The sequence below is a fragment of the Balaenoptera ricei genome, chromosome 7, assembly GCF_028023285.1.
Source record: "Balaenoptera ricei isolate mBalRic1 chromosome 7, mBalRic1.hap2, whole genome shotgun sequence".
Classification (NCBI taxonomy): Eukaryota; Metazoa; Chordata; class Mammalia; order Artiodactyla; family Balaenopteridae; genus Balaenoptera; species Balaenoptera ricei.
Window position 1 is genome coordinate 67,078,961 of NC_082645.1, and position 20,483 is coordinate 67,099,443.

The 20,483-nt window shown below is 35.5% G+C and overlaps 1 protein-coding gene across 6 annotated transcripts in view; it reads right to left on the bottom strand.

The window, feature by feature from the left end:
* The window catches only part of SESTD1 (SEC14 and spectrin domain containing 1), a 137,460-nt gene that overhangs the window by 83,329 nt on the left and 33,648 nt on the right, over nt 1-20,483 (bottom strand). For all 6 annotated transcript variants that reach the window (XM_059928231.1, XM_059928234.1, XM_059928233.1 and 3 more), the window contains 2 exons: nt 5,845-5,936; nt 2,628-2,736 (listed from right to left, as the gene is read on the bottom strand). In XM_059928231.1, coding sequence (XP_059784214.1) covers nt 2,628-2,736; nt 5,845-5,899 — 164 coding nt within the window. In that variant the 5' untranslated portion in view covers nt 5,900-5,936. The remainder of the gene's footprint in view (nt 1-2,627; nt 2,737-5,844; nt 5,937-20,483) is intronic.

The following is a 20,483-nucleotide window of genomic DNA, read 5'->3' on the forward strand; positions in this document are numbered from 1 at the left end:
TTGAGAATCTGCCTGCTAATGTAGGGCACACGGGTTCGAGCCCTGGTCTGGGAAGATCCCACATGCCGCGGAGCAACTGGGCCCGTGAGCCGCAACTACTGAGTCTGTGCGTCTGGAGCCTGTGCTCCGCAACAAGAGAGGCCGCGATAGTGAGAGGCCCGCGCACCGCGATGAAGAGTGGCCCCCACTCGCCGCAACTAGAGAAAGCCCTCGCACAGAAACGAAGACCCAACACAGCCATAAATAAATAAAATTTTTTTTAAAAAATGTTTTTTTTAAAAGCAGTTTTGAATGGCAGGCATTCTGAAGGAGAAAAATCAGTTTTTAAGGTTGCACCTAATGAATTACTCTCCAGAGTCGCAATGAAGAGCTCAAAAACCCTCTAGCTCTCTAATGAAATGGCAAGCACTGATATAAAGCTGCCAACTACGTTTTTAAACGCCAAAGTTATAGGAGGTTGATCCAAGAAAGCAGAAGGCTAAAAATTCAGGGCGTTCACAAATATTTGAGACAGTCAAACTTTAGCAGAACAATTATCAAAAATGAAGTATCCAGGTATCTATTTTGTCTTGCTAAGTTAAGTTCTTTCATCTCGCTTCAACTTACATCTTCTCTATTAGCTGGCAGGTAAGTATGTGTACCTATGCAGAAACTGATTCATAATTTACATTGAAATAGTACTATATCTATATAAGAAAGAAAGAGAGAGAGAGAACGTTTAAGTAGTGTAGGCTATTTTGCCCTCCATTGTACTTCCTGTTTGCACACCCAGAGTGAGCAGACAGGCTGCATGAGTGAAACTGGTCGTTTAGCCTGCCTCAGTTGCCCAGTGCCTCTTACAGTGTGAGCATCCTGGCAGGCTGAGCGTGATTCTAGTATATACAAGCGCACATTTTCTTATCACAAACCTAACCACAAGCCGACTGTGTCTTCCGGAACTCAGCCTCAATGACTGACATGTTCCAATGCTGGAAGAAAATCTAGCGTGTTCACAGGAAAATAGTTCATAAGTCTCTAATTCTTCCTCAGGCATTTTTCAAGGGTAATTTTGACTATCAGTAATTTTTGCATTACACTCTAACTTCAGAACCTCACCCCACATAAGATGCAACTACACTGTACTCTATTCATTTGAAGTATGAGGAGCTCTGGATTGGTGTCAGGAACTGCAGATTCTAATCCCAGCTCTACTGCTAATTAGCTGTGTGATCCTGGGCAAGTAACTAACTTCTGAGTCTCAATTCCCTCAACTGTAAAATAAGGCAGTTGGTTCAGATGGTCTCTAAGTTCCCTGAACACTTTTAACCATCTGTGAATCCATGAATATTTTTTTCATAATTTGTTAGCTGTATGTTTAACTAGTGTCATTTACCTAAAAAGCAGTTCATTATCTAATGATGAATAACACAAATTGGCAATCAGCAGCTCAGAGAATTAGCAAGGTTATTCAGTACTAATACACTGTGAAGTCTGATAACTCTCCTTTCCAGAAAGTAAAAAAACTGAAAATTTTCACTTTAAGACCTGTATTTTCCCAATATTGAAAAAACATTCAGCAACAGAATCATTATATTATACACCAATATTGGAAGCAGATGTGATTAAAGTCAGTTGTTCTAAAACATAATTTTAACCCTGTATTCTTCAAAGTGGTTTAAAATGAAATAATCTATTATGTCAATAATGAAAATATAGGAAAAGGATACAAAGAATTGTTTGCTCTGACTAAAATGTTTAAAATTCACTATTTCGAGCTTAAGAGCATTATGTAAGAGATAGTTTTGTTCCTTTTACCGCCTCTATATTTTACAAACACACACAAAAAAATCTGCCCTCATTCCTGCACTTTGCTGCAGTGGTTTGCAAATGTGACTGCATATTAGAATTATCTGGGAAGCTTAAAGAATTTTTTTTAAAGTCTGATGAGCAGTCCTCCCAAAAACAATTGGATCAGACTCTCTGGAGGTGGACCCACAAGCATTAAAATTTTGGAAAAAATCTCCAGATGATTCTAATGTGCAGTCAGACTTCAGCCCCCAAATATCACATGTGGGAAAGGAAGTTGGAGAGGGGGCTTTTCTGTTCTTGTTGTTGAAATGATGGGTAGGCTCAAGCAAATACAAAGGTTTAAGTTTTGTCTTCACCAAAGAAATTTAAAAATTAAAAATCCAATGATCTTTGGATTAAAATATAAACATTTTTTGCATTTTTTAAAAATAAAAATGTTTTAAACTCCAAATAGCTTTCACTCAATATATTAAAACATACAGATGTATTTATATCTATATATTGAAATAGCTACCTAAATACAAGAGCTTTCTACTGAATTCACTTTTCTAAGTTTTCTCAAATTACATGGTATATAGACAGATGCTCAATCTTTGCATTTCTTAAAAGTTACAGTATATACATTTTAGAAATCGGTATCATTTAGTGCATCAAGAATATAAAATGTCTTTATTTTATCTGCTGTGGCATCATATATTACTGATTCTCGTGTTTTCAATTATAATTTCACTGCTAATAAAAGCAGATAAGATAGCAAAGTATACTTTAACAATAGCAGGAATCATTCGTAAGTAAATGAAAACATATTGAAATTTAAGAAAAGACACCTTTAGAGTCACCTTGGAATGCTGAGTAGGTAGTCTAAGGTGACACTCAGCTCATCCATATTTGTCTGTTCCAGGCATAATGGAATTGTCAGAATGAGGCCACTTCGTCTGTCCTTTCCTCCTATTAAAGAAAAATATATATAAATTTAACATGTAAGAGATATTAAAGCACTAAATGAATTATATATATTTGCATCCAATGTTACTAAAACAATTACAAGTTTAAGACATCAGTAAAGAACAATCTAATGGCTGTTTATTTTATATATTGTAAATGTTTATAGTAGTACAGCAAAATTATACAAAATTTAGAAAAAATAAGAGGAAAAAAAATTCACCAATGAAATCTTCACTTAAACATAGCAATTCTCATTTTGTTTAATTTCTTCCACTTAGTCTGCTTCTGATTGTAATCAATTCATCTAACACCTATTATGTGCCTAGCACAGTAAGCATTTGCAAGTAAAATAACATAAATTTCTTATCAACCTAGGAAGGAAAACTTCAAGTCATAAGAAATAACAGTATGAAATATGACAGTTTATTTGCTAGGCTGTGTTGTGCAAAATAAATAAAATATTATAAAAAGGGATTTAGAAAATGGAGAAAATGATAAGAGCTATAATAAATGTAAAAAACTTCATAGAAAAGTTAAATCTTAAGAAAAATGAATAGAATTTATACACCAAGTCAAAAGAGCATTCCGTGATGAGGAATGATCTGAGTTAACTCACAAAGGTCAGACAGGCATTCTTTGTTCATGAGGCAATAAAGGGAAAGCCCTGTCCAGCTGAGAAGAGTGCACAGGACCTGGATATAGAAGTCTGAAAGCCAGGAAGTGGAATGCACTTACATTTCATGGATGTTCAAGTTCTCTTCGATTTTCCATAAACATTAAAATATAACTAGTACTTTTATACACACACAGCTTCTTTGAAAGCTCCCCACATGATTGATTTTCACACTGAAGTCCATCTTTTGACCCAACCGACATTTATGGCAATTTTAGAAACTTAAAAGCCAGAAAATACTGAAGGAAACAATTTTATGTGATCTCTATCACTAAAAACTTAAAGGATTGAATTGAAAAAAAATGATTCCTATGAATAACATGGATGCAATTCACAAGGTACCAACCATAAATGATCTTTTATCAGATTAACCCTGTAAATTACTGTTATTCAACCACTTTGTTTAATCTCAATAAATGGCAATTTCAAATGGTTCAACTTAATCGATAATCAATAGTGACTTCAACTGCAAATGTTGTTTTGTTTAGAATACAGGTTTTATCTTTTTTTTAATAGACTGCAACCATGGTTTTCAAACTGTATCCCCTGAATAATTTTGTTGGTTTGAGAAGTTTTTCTCTATTATTAAAAAAGTTTGAAAATTACTGGTTGAAATAATTAATGGTCAAGAGCAAGTCAAGAGGAACTGGGTTCAGAGAAGTCTCATTTTCTCCTCAAAAATCGCTAAGCCCTGCATTAAACCAAACTGCAAAAAGGTTCATATCTGAACTGCAGCACTCTGACCCACTGTGAAATTGTCTGCAGAGCACAGGTCTAACATACAGGATTACATTTAACCTCATGCCCTCAGCTTTCACTAAGGGACAATAAAATAATCACCAGTGTAGATGCAAAAGAAGGCAGATGTCAAGAAGAAAAAGACTTTCAAGATAGGTATGGTCACCAGGGTCAAATGCTGCACAGAGACAAGTAAAATAAGAATGCAAAAATGTCACTGATCAAGATTTTTTTTAAATAGTAATATCCACTCTTGGCAACAGTATGGGCAAATTGGCTTTTTTTTTTTAATTGAAGTATAGTTGATTTACAGTGTTTCAGATGTACAGCAAAGTGATTCAGTTATACACATACATATATATCTATTCTCTTTCAGATTCTTTTCCATTATAGGTTATTACAAAATACTGAATATAGTTCCCTGTGCTATACAGTAGGTCCTTGTTGTTTATATATTTCATATTTAGTAGTGTTTATCTGTTAAACCTAAATTCCAAATTTATCCCTCCCCTCTTTCCCTTTGGGTAACCATAAGTTTGTTTTCTATGTCTGTGGGTCTATTTCTGTTTTCAAACATGCATTTTCATACACTGGTGGGAGAAACAACAATTGACACAATATTCTTATAGGGCAATCTGACAAAACCTTTAAATGTAAATGTAAATTCTCTTTAATACTTCCAGTTATAGGAATTTATACCGCTGAACTTGTACAAAATGCACAAACTGTGAATAAGAACGTTTCCTACAGTATCATTCATATCATAAAAAAATAGAGAAAACTTAAGTGTCAACTGGTAAGGGAAGAAGTTTTTTTTAAAAAAGAAAATACAAAAAAAAAAAAAAAAAGAAAATACATATTAAATAAAGAACTAATATTACTAGTGGAATTCAATATCTTATTTTCTCCTTTATAATGTACACTAAAAAAACATGCCAATTTACAGAAAGATACAATATACATTGAAAAGGACATTAGTAGCCTAAATATCAAGACAATTCTGATAGGACCTAAAGAGTATAAGAGAGAAAAAGCAAGATAATATAACTTAAATAATCTTCAATAGGTGGGTCACAGTACCTATTCTAAAGCATGTGAAAATTTACTCAATGGTCCAAAATTCTAGAAAATTGCTACACCCAGCGTCACCACTGCTTTCACACTAGTAACATATCTCGAAGCTTCTCTTTGACTCTTCTTAGTCAATGCAGACTTTGGGTTAATAATGGAAGGTAAATTCAAGCCTTATAACCAAATTCGAGCAGTAAAAAGTGAAAACCATGTAATTTATGTTTCATAACTCCCCCTCATAGGAAGATGGAAGACAAAAGCTAGGATGGGATATCACAAAAATGAATTACTCTATATTTCAGAAACAATACTTTAGATGCTGGTTAGTCAATTATTCTCAGCCTGTATTAATTATTTCATTTTTATATGAGAAGTGAGATGTCATGACATCTGCCTTGTAGAGGTCACTTAATCAAATTACAGAACAGAATAAAAATTGGCTGCCAAGCACTAAGAGTGACAGAGTTGGCTTGCACTGCTATCCATTCTGAGTAAAAGGTATCTCAGAAATACGTTTAAAACAAAACCTTCAGAGAAAAATGAAACGCCTTTCTGCCAAACTTATCAAAGAAAAAAAGATTAAACAAATTTATACATCAAACACTTCCAATTTTAAGACGAAAACATACCTGAAAGGAAGGCTAGTTTTTTCTTCAGAATGGGTAATATTACTGAGGCCTCCATTTTACTCCAGTAAACCTCCTCTAGTAAATTTTCCTTTCTGAAAACACAGAAAGTTAAATGTCAACTACAAGATAATAATTACTCTATGAAATATATACAGGCATACTTCGTTTTATTATACTTCACTATACTGTGTTGTTTACAAATTGAAGGCTTGTGGGAACCCTGCATTAAGCAAGTCTACTGCTCATTTTTCCACCAGCATTTGCTCATTTCGTGTTTCTGCGTCACATTTTGGTAATTCTTGCAATATTTCAAACTTTCTATTATTATATTTGTTATGGTGGTCTGTGATCAGTGATCCTTGATGTTACCACTGCAAAAAGGTTACAACCCACTGAAGGCTCAGATGAAGGTTAGCATTTTTTAGCAATAAAATATTTTTAATTAAGGTATGTACACTGTTTTTTTAGACATAATGTTATTGCACACTTAACAGACTACAGTATTACATAAACATAACTTTTATTTGTACTGGGAAACCAAAAAATTCATGTGACTTGCTTTATTGCAGTATTTACTGTGGTCGTCTGCAACCGAACCAGCAGTATCTCTGAGGTATGCCTATACTTACGGCTTACGCAGGGTTTCTCAATCTCAGAATTACGGACATTTTGAGTCAGATTATTTATTCTTTTTTGTAAGGAGTTGTCCTGTGCCTTGTAGAATATTTAGCAGCATCCCTGGCCTCTACCCACTAGAATACTAATACCATTCCCCCTTCCCAGTTGTGACAACCAAATGTCTCTAGACACTGCCAAATATCCTCTGGCAGGCAACATCACAGCTAGTTGAGAATCACTGGCTTAACTGTTTTTCGGAGCAATGCTCTTGGGCTAGAACAGTGCATGGTACATAGCAGTAACTCAATAAATTATTTGTTGAAAAAAGGAATGAATCAATTAATCAAACTTGCAATATTCTATTACTCTCATTATTTACGCAGCTTAATTCCAAATATCTGATTCTTTCAGATCCACTATTAAATGGCTTTCTCTCACTTCTCATATTTTTGCTTCCCCATAACACATGATAACTCACCTTATCCTCATGTTTACCTCAAGTTACTTCCCAATACACTATTTCAAGTTTTGCCCTCACTGTTAACTGTCTCTATCTCTCCACATTTTATATTTTAAATTTGCCAGGGAAAAATCTGATTAGCCTAGTTGATCTTTTTGTACCAAGCCATAATTCACTGATCTTGGTTTAGTTTTCTAGTGTCCACTCAGGTACCGCCAGGGGTTATGGAAAATACAAAATGGGACTATCCATACAGCAAGGGCTAAGAGCAAGACAGTTTGCTTTAAATGGGAGCTTTGGCATGGCAGGCATCTGTATGCTTGGCCAGCCCAATATACCATCAAAGCAGGATTTTAAGAAAAGCAGGACCTTCAAAACAAAACAGAACAAGAAAATCAAAGGTTCAATTATATTAGCCACCTAAACTTAGCTTCATCTCTGAGAGAGTATTCTCCATCACATTTAACCCTCCTTCCCTTGTCCCACCTCATACCCACACACCATCACTATACAGTGTCAGCTCCTTGGAGGACACTGTAAAATTGCATTGCATTTAGTGAAAGTATACTCTTTTATAAACAGCCCCCTCTTTTTTTATTGAGCTATAACTGACATAGAAAATTATATTAGTTTCAGGTGTACAGTATGATTTGATACTTGTATATATTGTGAAATGATCACCACAATAAATCTAGTTAACATCCACTACTATAAATAGTTGCAAAAATTTTTTTCTTGTGATGAGAACTGTTAAGACCTACTCTCTTAGGTCTTTCAAATATGCAATACAGTGTTATTAACTACAGTAATCAGAAAGCATACTCTCTTGAAAATAATTTTCCAGCAGAGCAGAAAATGTGACTTACTTACTCAGCAAATACTTGCTATGAACCTATCCCATTTCAAGCACTGTGCTTTCAGCTGGAGCTAAAAACTCAAGTCACAGCCTTGCCCTGAAGAAAATGTAGTCTTTTGAAAAAAATCCCAGATTACTTGGGAAAAAAAGATGTAGTCTTACTACTTGTCAGATAATGACTACATAAGCAAGACTACTTAAAGAAGTATATTATTTTACAGCTTTTGTATATACAACTAAAAAAAAATCACTACTATTTGTATATATCTACAAAAGAAAACATGTTGTCAAAGTAAATATGATATATTCTCTTCAAGTTTTATCCTTGAATATTTGTTTGCAATTTATTCATTCATTTTTGTTCTACATCAGCCCAGGCTAACATACAATTAGTAGGAAGAATGAGGGAAAAGCTCATGTTTTACATGTTTAACCTAAAATAGTAGCACTTCATGTTTCCAGATCAGTATCTTGACCTGATGAGTTTTTTCTCCAGCACTACAAGAACCAGACAGTTCAGACTCACGTCTAAGCTCCCTTCTCTGGTGACCAGCTTGTCAAAGACCAGATGTAAAAGTCTGATAATGATGATTAAGAAAGTTAACATTTACCAAGTGTTTACTACAAGGCATACTTTGTTCTAAATAACTTACTTGTATTAACTTAATCACTCCTTACAACATTTCTATGAGATAACTACTATTATTAACCCCATTTTATAGAAAAGTAAACTGGGGCTGAGAGAGGTTAAATGTGGCCCAACATCTCAAAGCTAGTAAGTGGGGAAGTTAGGATTCACAACCAGGCAATCTGGTTCCAGTAAAGATGTTCTCATATCACATGATCAGCTTACCAATAAAACAGCCCTGAAAATATCCAGTGACATCTGGCCAATTGAACAAGATGGAGTTCTAGCTTTTGCATTATCGGTGCAAATGTCAACACAGTGAAAGGGGCATTAATAAGAATTATTATTAAAATAGTTTTGAACTCACAGACGCCCCGAAACCTAGTAACAAGAGAACTGCTGATCTAGGCTGTCAATGGGATGCTCCAGACAACTTCTCAACTGCCTTTCTGTCTTTCCTATTTTCTGAGCCTATTTCTCCATCCTTCTCATAAATTCTGAGTTATATAACATCCTTCTAATAAACCCCTTTCTGCTTAGGTTTTAGCTAGAGCAGCCTTCTCTTTTAGTCAGTGGAGAAACTTAATTGGTACAGGAAGCAAAACTGCAATTCAGAGTTTGGTAGGTCATATCTGCAATCACTCAGCACCGCTGCTTCTTCTTTGTAGGTTTTTTTTTTTCCCCCAATCTGTTGCCATTTATTCTGAATGAAAATGTCCATCAATACACTGAGGGTTAAGCCTTGTCACAATAAAACCTAATTAACCAGTACCCAAGAAAAAAGAACCTCTGGAATTCCTAAGGCATAAGAAATGATAGCTGCAGGTAACCCTTTGAATAATATCTGTGTTATCTAAGCTTTGCAAGTCAGGTTATCAATTTTATGCCAGCAAGTGCCAAATTTTTCACCACTGTGTTCTCCACATACTTAAAGTGCAAAAGGGAGATGGTTTCAATCTCTGGTCTAGATTTACCTTGGCAAACTATAGTATCCAGAAGCAATCTTACATTTCATCACTGTCTCCTGAGACACAGATGCTCTTTCCAAACTTTCCATGACTTCACAAAATCACCTCAGCATGGCAAAATACTAATTTTTTTTAATCCAACAGCCTTTTTTTTTTTAAAGAACATTTTGAAAGTGATGAAAAAGTAATTTAAAGTAATGAGAAATATAGATTTTTGGCTGTGTGGGCCAATATCAAATGAATTGATGAATAAAATGTGAAGCAGTCAAGAGATGAAAGCTGTAATGTTTACTCCATATCTTCCTCCCTTCTACAGTCCCCTTTACATCAATCTTTTTCATTGTTATCATAAAAGAGATGGGTAATAAAAAGTAATGATTACTGTACTACTAGTTACAATTAAATGTGGTTTTGCAAAAGTCATTTGTTTTACATTTTTCAAGTCATTAGCACAGGCATAAGAAAAAAAAAATCTGCCTATTTCTAGTTATCTTATATAGTTCATAGAATAAAGAAATGTATAAAACACACAAAATAAAGAGAAAATCCTGCAAAATACAACACAACCATCCACTACCATCACCACAATAAATGTTAAATAACATGAGGTATCTGCTCATGCTCTTCTCCAGTGGGTAGATATAGATCATTATTTTTCACAAGAAGCTTACTCAACTTAAATATATCTGAGTGAATTATATTCTCAAACAAGGAATGAAGTCAGTGGCAGACATATACCTGATATGAATCAATGGAAAGTGACAAGGAAAACACGTTTTTAAAAAAATTTGCCAAATGAAGCAGGCCAAAAAATGGCAGAAAATTCAACAATTCACAACATGCTTAACACAAACATGTCATATTTCATATATGGCTATTTAAAACGACCTATTTTAAGTCACGATTTATTATACCTAAAAGAGGCAGAAAGCTAGAGTGTATAGCAGGTGAGGTGCCTTGGAAACTGGTGAATATAAAGGAAAATGTGCAACCATGACTGCATGTTGCTTTCAACCAAAAGCAAGAAACAGCAAAGTAAATTAACATCGTTTCTAGGTGCAAAATAAACCCTACCTAAAAACAGAATCCTACGTTAGGGATGATGAATTCTGAGAAATTCTGAAAAATGTAAGGAGACTAGGTTTCAACTGATATTTGTATCTATCTTCTAGTTTGAACATCTTTCTCAAGATCTTGAAGAGTTAAAAGAGGAAAACTGGGGCAACTAAGTAGTTAGAGACCAAGTCCTATTTATCTTTACATTTATTTACTCATTCATTCACTCATTTAACAAATCTACAACAAGCACCTACTAGATCGAGTCAAGGCGAGGCGCTGGATATATTTGGCATTCAAAAAATATCTGATTAATGAATGGATAAATGAACGAACAAATGAACAAACATATGAGACCAACAGTAAAGTGAAACACATACCCTAGGAAACGTAACATTATCACAACTACCTGACAGTCAACACCTTGTGGTGTGATCATAGACCGCACATGCATACTTCTCCTTCAAAGTGGCTCCTCCCAGCTCCTTCTACTGGGACACTCTCCCACGGATCCAGCCGCTACATAAATCACTGGATGCCAGAGGAAGGCAGGTCTATGATGATGGTAAGGGGGACCTCAATGGGTGCTACCAATGGGCAGCCGTTAGAGGGCAGCAGAGGATGTGTTTAAGGAGAAGGAAAAGAGAATTGCAGGCCTTTTAATCAAGACTGGGCAAATTACACTTCATAAGAGACTGTAATTGATGATAGGAGTGGGTACACTGGAACTCCTCTCTCAATAAGTATAAATCAACCAGTTTATTTGGAAAATTTAGTTAGATTCTTCGAAGAGGCATTTTTAACAACCAGTGAAAACCCATTAAGATAGCATCCTAAGGCTAACTAAATCATCTCTAATGAGTCTACATCATGTAAACACATAATGGCAATGAACAAAATCAGAATGCAGGCCCCTCAGCCCTGCGTTTTCAGGAGAAATACTATAGCTGTCCTTAAATTCAGATTAGAAATACCTTCAACTATTGTGACAGAGCAAGAGCAATCCTAGAGGAAAACAAACAAGCACACATAGGTACTCACTACTACCTAACTGGGCTCGTCACACTATGTACCCATATATAAAATTACGCAGAAATAAACATTACTCAACTTTAGGAAAATATATCAGTAAAGCAGATCAACAGTTGGAAATATGTCATTTTTTTATTATTGTAGGTGCCAGTGTATGATTACTAATCTGGTTTTACAATAACATTGACAGTTCTAAATGAAAGAAAAACAATCCTTTTGGACAGACTTTAAATGAAAATGATAAAATAATTATTAACTTTCATCAAAATACAGATCTATCCAAAACAGTAATTCTTCTAAATAAAATTGAAAGCTGAAATATCAAGTATTTTACAGATGGATCAGGACCTAGTTTATTCAGTGAGGGAGGGAGGAAGGAAACGGAAAGAGAAAGTTCTGAGGTTTCTATGAAAATATAATCTACCTTGAAAGACAAGAAAATTCTATATTAAAGGTCCAATGGGACATGAAAAGTCCTACACTGTATTTAAACGTCAAAAATTCAAAAGTTTATGGTAATGATAGCCTACCACTTAAAAACCCTTTTCAAAAACAATATAAGCAACTACCCCTACATCACCCTCCCTGCCCTGCCCCCTCTCCACAGGAGCCAGACACCAATTTCTACAAAGTCAAAGGGAAGTCAGTTCTTTAAGGATTTCCCCACCTCTCTAGCTAGTCTACCAAACCCTTAGCAGCGGCAAACTTTCATTTTTGAAGGTCCAGCTTCAAGAAGTCCTTTACTCCATGACTTTTTCAAATCTTTGGCTTTTCTTGTCTGTGTTAATTTATAGATAAATCCTCCTTCACCAAAATTGGGGCAGCAAAAGGAAAAAGGAATATTGCTTTAGAGAAGTGAATCAGGCTGATGGAATTCCAGTAAGGTAAAGATATTTCTGGCATCCCCAGCTATAGAGTACCCTATAGCTAGAGCTTCTTCTCCTGCTGTCAGAGCTCTCTGAGGTGAGCTCTCTTCCTGCACGCCTTCTGCATCTGAGTATTGCACTGAGCTCCAAGAAGCCTGGACTGCTTCCTTCCCCAGGGCAATGGATGTGTCCACTGAGTTCACCTGCCTGGCTACAGGTCTTCCTCCATCATCAGGGGAAGCACGTGATAACTTTACAAACTCACGGTCTTATTTCTAGATCCCAATCTCTCTTGACCTGCTGTAGGTGTCTCCTCCCTTCTTCTTTATCTCAAAATTTCTCTGGGTCATCACTAAACCTGTTCTCTACTGACCTTTATCCTAGAAAGAAATGTTCCTCCTCTACACTTGGCAAAGACATACATGCCTTTCATTGAGCTAATCTCAGGCTAAATCTAATTCATACATATAATAGTCTAATGGATTTGAACAGAAGTTCATATGTATCATCAGGTTCCTAATTCTAAATAACTGGCATACAAATTAATTTTTAGTACCAAATTGTTTATATGTTGGATACTACACATATACAAAAGAGTACTTTTGTTCAAATGAAATAATATATATATAAAACATGAATTAAGACTTTGGTACTATTAAGTTTTTTTGTTTATATAATGAAAATATTTGGTATATACCAAACACCACACTGGAAAAAAAGTTTAAAATATAGTACAAAAGAAAGTTTAAAAAATTTAAGCTAACTAAAGAGACAGAAAACTGCTCAAAAAAACGGAAATTATTATGGCATTACCCAAGCAGAAAGAAGCCAGTGGAACATGTGAAAGTTGTCTTCCATCAGATTAAAAGTCCATTTAAAAAAACCATGTATTGGGGGCTTCCCTGGTGGCGCAGTGGTTGAGAATCTGCCTGCCAATGCAGGGGACACGGGTTCGAGCCCTGGTCTGGGAAGATCCCACATGCCATGGAGCAACTGGGCCCGTGAGCCACAACTACTGAGCCTGCGCGTCTGGAGCCTGTGCTCCGCAACAAGAGAGGCCGCGACAGTGAGAGGCCCGCGCACCGCTATGAAGAGTGGCCCCCACTCGCCGCAACTAGAGAAAGCCCTCGCACGGAAACGAAGACCCAGCACAGCCATAAATAAATAAAAAAAATTAAAAAATTAAAAAACCATGTATATTATAATGTACTTTTGAGGTAAAACTACAAAAACAATACTGAACATACTGCAAATCCTTTAACTTGTTCAGTAACTAAAATGTCACATCACAATCACATGGAACAAAGTAATATAAGACATACGGAAAACTGTGAACCAGTACCTGTTATCCCTCAGAAGGACTGTTAGCAATACTAGATATCTTTCCCAAGCAAAGTCCTCCCCCACTGAAGACCTTTCTGCCATGGGATTCTGTTTCAAAGAGTTGTTCTCCCTGAAAGGCAGTCTGGTGCAGTGGTAAACATCATGGTCTTAGAGCCGGGGTGTGACTCTGAGGCAGCCACTTACTAGCTAGGTGGTTTGGGCAATTCCTTTACTTTCTTTTATGGGCATAATCACCGAACCCACAGGACCCAGGATTAGGTGAGCTAATGTATGTATAGTGTTTAGTATACTCCAGAATGTTAAACACTCAATAAATAGTACCTATTATTAGCAGCTAAATTCCCCTTCCTCCACCAATTACTAGCTTACTACCACTGATTCTCCACGAAGGCCACAGCCAAAGCATTCCCACTAAGGCCTTCTTGGTCCAACATACTAAAATGGGCACAAACATATTACACATAGCTTAATACATCTTGGCATTTTTTTATGTTCCAAGAATATTATTTCATCCTCAGAACAACATATAATTATATTAATATCCCCTTTTTTTTCTGATGAGAAGACTGGGGCACAGGGAAATTAAATAATTTGCCCAAGGTCATACAGAAATTAATAGATTTATAACCAGGGATTTAGAACCATGGAGAGCATCTACTTCAATTTTTTCATTTTATTAATAAGGAAACTGTCTTAGTACATTTGGGCTGTTATAATAAAAATATCATAGATTGAATGGCTTATAAACAACAGAAGTTTATTTCTCACATTTCCGTTCAGGCTGCTACAATGAAAATACCATAAAGTGGGTAAATAAAAGAAATAAATAAATAAATAAAAGAAATTTATTTCCCACAGTTCTGGAGGCTGGGAAGTCCAAGATCAAGGCACAGGCAGATTCAGTGTCTGGTAACGGCCCACTTCCTGGTCCTCAGAGAGCCATCTTCTACATTTGTCCTTACATGGTAGTAGGACAAGGGAGCTCTCCGGGGCCTCAATACTAATCACCTCCTAAGGCCCCATCCAAATACCTTCAACTGGGGATTAGTTTTCAACATATGAATCCTGAGGGGATACAAATATTCAATCTAGAGCAGAAACTGAGATCTACAGACATAGATTTACCCTTCTAAGGCCACATAGCACGTGAGTACTAACATGAAACTCAGACTCCTAAAACCCTGCACAGAGCTTCTCTCCACTATATTGTCGCATAATAAAATCAAAATTAAAAACACATGAATAAAAGAGAACCATTATTTCTACATATGTTAATAATTTTTTAAAACAAATATGTCCCCGTGAAAACTTACACACAAATGTCCATAGCAGTATTAGTCAAAACACTAAAGACATGGAAACAATCAAATGTCCATCAATTCTGAATGGATAAACAAAACATGGTACATCCATATAATAGAATATTACTCAGCAATAAAAAGGAATGAAATATAGATACATGGTACGACATGGATGAACCTTGAAACATTATGCTAAGTGAAAGAAGCCAGACACAAAAAGTCACAAATTGTATGACTCCATTTATATGAAATATCCAAAAGAGGCAAATCTATAAAGACAAAGTAAATTAGTGGTTGCCTAGAGGTGGGGTAAGTATGAGGAATGACTGGTAATGGGCAGAAGGATTCTTTTTTGAGGTGATGGAAATGCTGTGAAATCAAATTGTGGTGATGATTCTGTAAATCTATTTTAAAAACCACTGAATTGTACACTTAGATTGGGTAAATTTTATGGCTATAAATTTTACCTCAATAAAGCTATCAAAAAATAATTTAAAAAAAAACAGAATTGCTCATTTTGTAAATCAGGAAAATCTGCATGAAAGTGATAAGCACTTTAAGTATTAACAAATAAAAACTAAAGATGTGTAAGCAATATGTTCCAGAAAGTCTGTACAATGAATTGCATATGCTGAGCATTTTATCCCGACTTCCACTATAATTAGAACACACTACTATGAAAGAACTTTAGCTGCAAAGACAAATTTCCTTCCACATTGTACATTCTGGATGGAGTAAAATAAGAAAAAAGATTAAATGGATTAAATAGAGGGAAGAAAGGAGAGTGTAAGCGATAATATTGATACCACTTTTATGTTCACAGTTGCCCAAACTATCACTCTAGGTAAACTGGCATTTAGATTTGCTTTTTATTTTTAACCTATATGGAGATTTATAAATAATGGTCTTATCTCAGGGTATCTCAAAGTTTTCATACCAACACACATAAAAATATCCAAGATTTGAGTAAAGGTTAAACATTTATTGCTTTCAACAGTACCACATGTCTTAAAACAAACTGTTTACTTCTGAGAAAAGTGTAAAATATACCTTTGAATTAAAATAATACTAAGACTTTTCGGCATTCCCTAAAACTCAAAGGCTTAGAGGATCACTGAATGCAAATCACTTTGAAACATCACCTACACTAAAAGGTGGAATGTGAAATTAGTTATCTGTATATTTCCTTATACCTCCAAATAAAATAACAACAATGACTAATATTATTGAGAATGTTGTACATATAAAGCAGTATCCTAAGCACTTCATGTTCATTGCTTCATTTACAACTCACAACTATCCTATGAGGCTAGAATTACTGTTATTACCATTTAACAGCTAAGGAAACTGAGGCTAAGTGAGATGAAGAGAGGTTAACGTGCCCAAGGTCATGCAGTTAAAAAGCAGCAAAACTGGCATTTTAAACCTAAGGCTGAGTCCAAGGCTTAAGTGACATTACTTCTCATGCTCTTGTTTAACACAGTGACCTGTATTATGATATGAATAATAAAGGTCTTTAACATCTCTCAAATAGAATTGTTCATTTTTTCAGATGTAATGACAGTAAGGTTATATTTATTAAAAAGAGTACCTTATCTTTTAGTGACAGATACTTTCATATTTACAAACAAAATATGTCTGGGATGTGCATCAATAATGGGGAGGGGGAACATACATGGAATAGGCTTGGTCACATTGACAATTGTTGAAAGTAGACAGATGATGGGTGAACAGTGGTTCATTTTACTACTCTCTCTGCTCTTGTATGTTTGAAAATGTCCATGATTAAATTAAGAAAACTAAGTCTTTAAACATACCAATACTGTAAAAGAGGAAGCTACAATCCTTTACTTTTTTTACATTTAGCAATATTTTATTTCAAAATCAAGAAAAAACAGCAGACTACATACAATTTTTTAAAATATTCACATATTCACCAACATATCCTAAAGCTCTTTATGTAGAAAGATCTGAGTATTTGGTCCCCATGTAAAATTGCTGAGGAGGAGGAGACCAATTCTGACATACAAAATAACCAGAAGATAAAAAGAAGCAGATAGGCAGGCGGAACCCCTGCTTTCACTGCTGCATTGGCACTGGAGACTTTTGTTTCCTGTCCCTTTAGGTTTTTCTCACTTTGTGACTGGAGTCATTTTCTCAGCAGTCTCCCTCTCACTTTCATACTCTTTTATATATCACTATATCATACTCTTTTATAAGAAATTAAATTACTAAGAAAAGCAAAAGTTTATGTCCACAACAGGCATTCACTGTGATGTAGTGGCTGGTCAGAAGACAGGAAGATCTCTTAGGTGGAAGACTCAATTAAGTACCATACTGTTTGACTCAGAAAAGAAAGAGAGTCCAAAGGTTTTGCATGTAACACATATTAACACTTAAGAGCATGTTCCAATTTAATAACAATTTGTTTTACCTATACAGTCAACAGAGCCAAAAAAGTTACTTCTGAAATCTTAAGTAGGTGTCAGCTCAGTCATGTGAATGCATCCACTTGTTTGCCCAGGACAAAGCCTGGCACATGACCAATGCACAATAAATATTCATTGAACAAAATCCCTTCTCACAATCCTGCCAGCTTTCTCGTTTAAGTGCCACTGGGCAGAATAATGAGGAAGAAGGAGAAGAAGCAAGGGGAAAACAATCAGATAATTTTAAATTTGACAAAGCACTATGAAAAGAGCATGCATTTACTCTGAAGAGAATATTAAATTTCATAGTTCAGGGACCTTTACTGAAACATCTTGGGACCTGGCCCATCGGGATCATGAATGAAGAGAGGCATTTTATAAAGCCTTCTTTATGCTGAGCCAACTCTAAATTTTGGCTTTTAGAAATGGCTTATTTAACTTTACTACATTTATAGCCTAAGTGAGTTTTCGTTATCTATTTTCAACACTTGGAAAAAGTCACTATTTAAATGAACACTTTTTCATTTTCTGAAATTGCATCTTCCCTTTTATTACAGCATTCACCATCAGCCCCTCCTCCACCTCACTTTCTCATTTTAATATCTATAAATACTTTCCAGTTCCTAGTTCTTTCTTGCAATATTTAGATGGCTCCTGATTCTAGCACCCACATCTCACTTGTCAGGTCATCTGATCTGTAGAATCCACAGAACAACCACAGAGGAAACTTTGGGATTCCTCTGGACAGCCAAAAAGAAGCTTTTGACAGCAAGTATTTTGAATAATTGAAGCAATATCATGTCTGCCATCAACTAATCCTATATTTTGGAAGGGAGACTATGGCAACAGCAATTAGAAAGAATACTACTTTTTTGTTGGAACACACTACATACAAAATCAAATTTTTTAAAGTGAGAAACTGTTTACTTTACAGAAAAATGATTTAAGTTTAAAAGGGCTTTCTGGAAGTGGCCCCTGCTTCTAGTACAAAGCATACCAGTTAGGCAGGAGGCAACAAAGCAGCACTTCCCATTTTTAATGACTTCTGTACTGTTTGTGGAAGCCCTGAAAATAAGCAGAGGCAGAAGGGTGTTATAATTAAGAACTAGAGTCAGACTGACCTGGGGTCAAATCTTAACTCTGCCCCTTATCAGCTGTGTGACCTTAAGCAGGTTGCTTTACCTCTCACCCTGGTTTTAGTACCTAAGAGGGCCCAGCTGCCATTCTGTGTAGGGTGAAATCCCAGCTTTCAATAAATCCCATTTTAGCTTAAGCTCATTACACTGGCTTCAATGCTTAAAATTAAAGGGACTAAAAATAAGACAATTATCCTTCCTGAACTCCATCCTTCAGATCCTCCCTGCTCCCAGGAATCTTCCTTGATATCAATATCTATCAACCAACCACTGAAGCAAATTGAGCGACACACAATCCTTTCACCTACCAGAGGTAGGTACTCTGCTACAGTCGGTACTCTGCTACAGTAACGGAGGAGGGTACTCTTAAATTAGTATTCTTGTAAGTCCCTAAAACATCAGCCTTGCTCACATAAATGCAGAGGCATGAGAAATTTTCATCTCTATAAAACTACTACAAAATTAAATCAGAACAATTACACTGATGAAAAATACCCCCCCAAATCAATAACAAAGCAGAAAATGTTAATAAACATTCCAAACTCAATTGTATCTCCTTAAATACAAATTTGGTATACGAAAAAACACGTTGGATCACAAATTAAAACCGAAAAACAGAACGAACAAAAGCTAACAGAAATGAAAAAAAAGAGGTGAATGAAAAAGATAAAATTCTATCAGAATTGAAGACCAAATTGCAAGGTGCTCAAGAAAAAATTCAAATAAAAACTTAATAAAAGACACTGAAGAAAACAGGAAAAGAATCAAGAGGATGAAAATGAGATAAGTAAAAATAGAGAGAAAGTTTTTGAAATGGAAGATAGACAAAAAAGATATAATTATGTGTAACTAGAGTCCCCATAGAAGAAAAACAAAACATTAGAATATTTAAAACTACAATCCAAAAAAAGCTTTTCAGAAACAAAAGTCCCAATAATACATATTAAAAGGATCCAGTAGGTAGAAGGGAAAACTGACCTGCTACAATAAACTCTTAAGACATATCCTAATGAAACTATTAGACTTTAAAAATAAAAGGGAAAATAAAACAGAGCAAAGGGGTCAAATAACTTATAAGGGCAAGAAAATTAAGACTGGCATCAGATTTCTCAAAAATGACATAAAAAGCAAGGGCACACTGTAAGCAAGGAAACAAAGTGTGAACCAAGCTGTCCTTCCAGTATCAAGGCTATAGAAAAACAACTTTACATATGCAAGAACTCAGGGAAAATTGTGCCCACGAGCTCTTCTTAAGAAATCTACTAAAAATTGAGACATATCTACCAGTAGGTGACTGGGAAACCTCAGCGAAAGACTGATGGTGAGGATTTAACACATTTAACTGTAGAACTAAGAGCAAAACAAAGTTGCAGTTAAGTTTGAAGAGAAAGTAGACATAATTCAACTAAAAACGTGGGAGAAGAGAGAAAAAGAACACAAAATAAACTCACTGATTGTTCAAATAGCAATAGGTAAGAATCAAAGCACACCATTAAAAACTAAAATAGGGGCTTCCCTGGTGGCGCAGTGGTTGAGAATCTGCCTGCTAATGCAGGGGACACGGGTTCAAGCCCTGGTCTGGGAAGATCCCACATGCCGCGGAGCAACTAGGCCCGTGAGCCACAATTACTGAGCCTGCGCGTCTGGAGCCTGTGCTCCGCAACAAGAGAGGCCGTGATAATGAGAGGCCCGCGCACCGCGATGAAGAGTGGCCCCCACTTGCCACAACTAGAGAAAGCCCTCGCACAGAAATGAAGACCCAACACAGCCAAAAATAAATAAAAAAAAAAAAAAAAAAAAAAACCTAAAATAAAGGATAGTAGAAAGTTAAACAAGGAAGAGGGCATTTTAAAAAGGCATAAGTACACAAGTAGCTACTATAATAACAAAAAACAATAAATCCAAAATACCCAAAGAAATTTTTTAAAGGGAAGTGCAAAGAAAG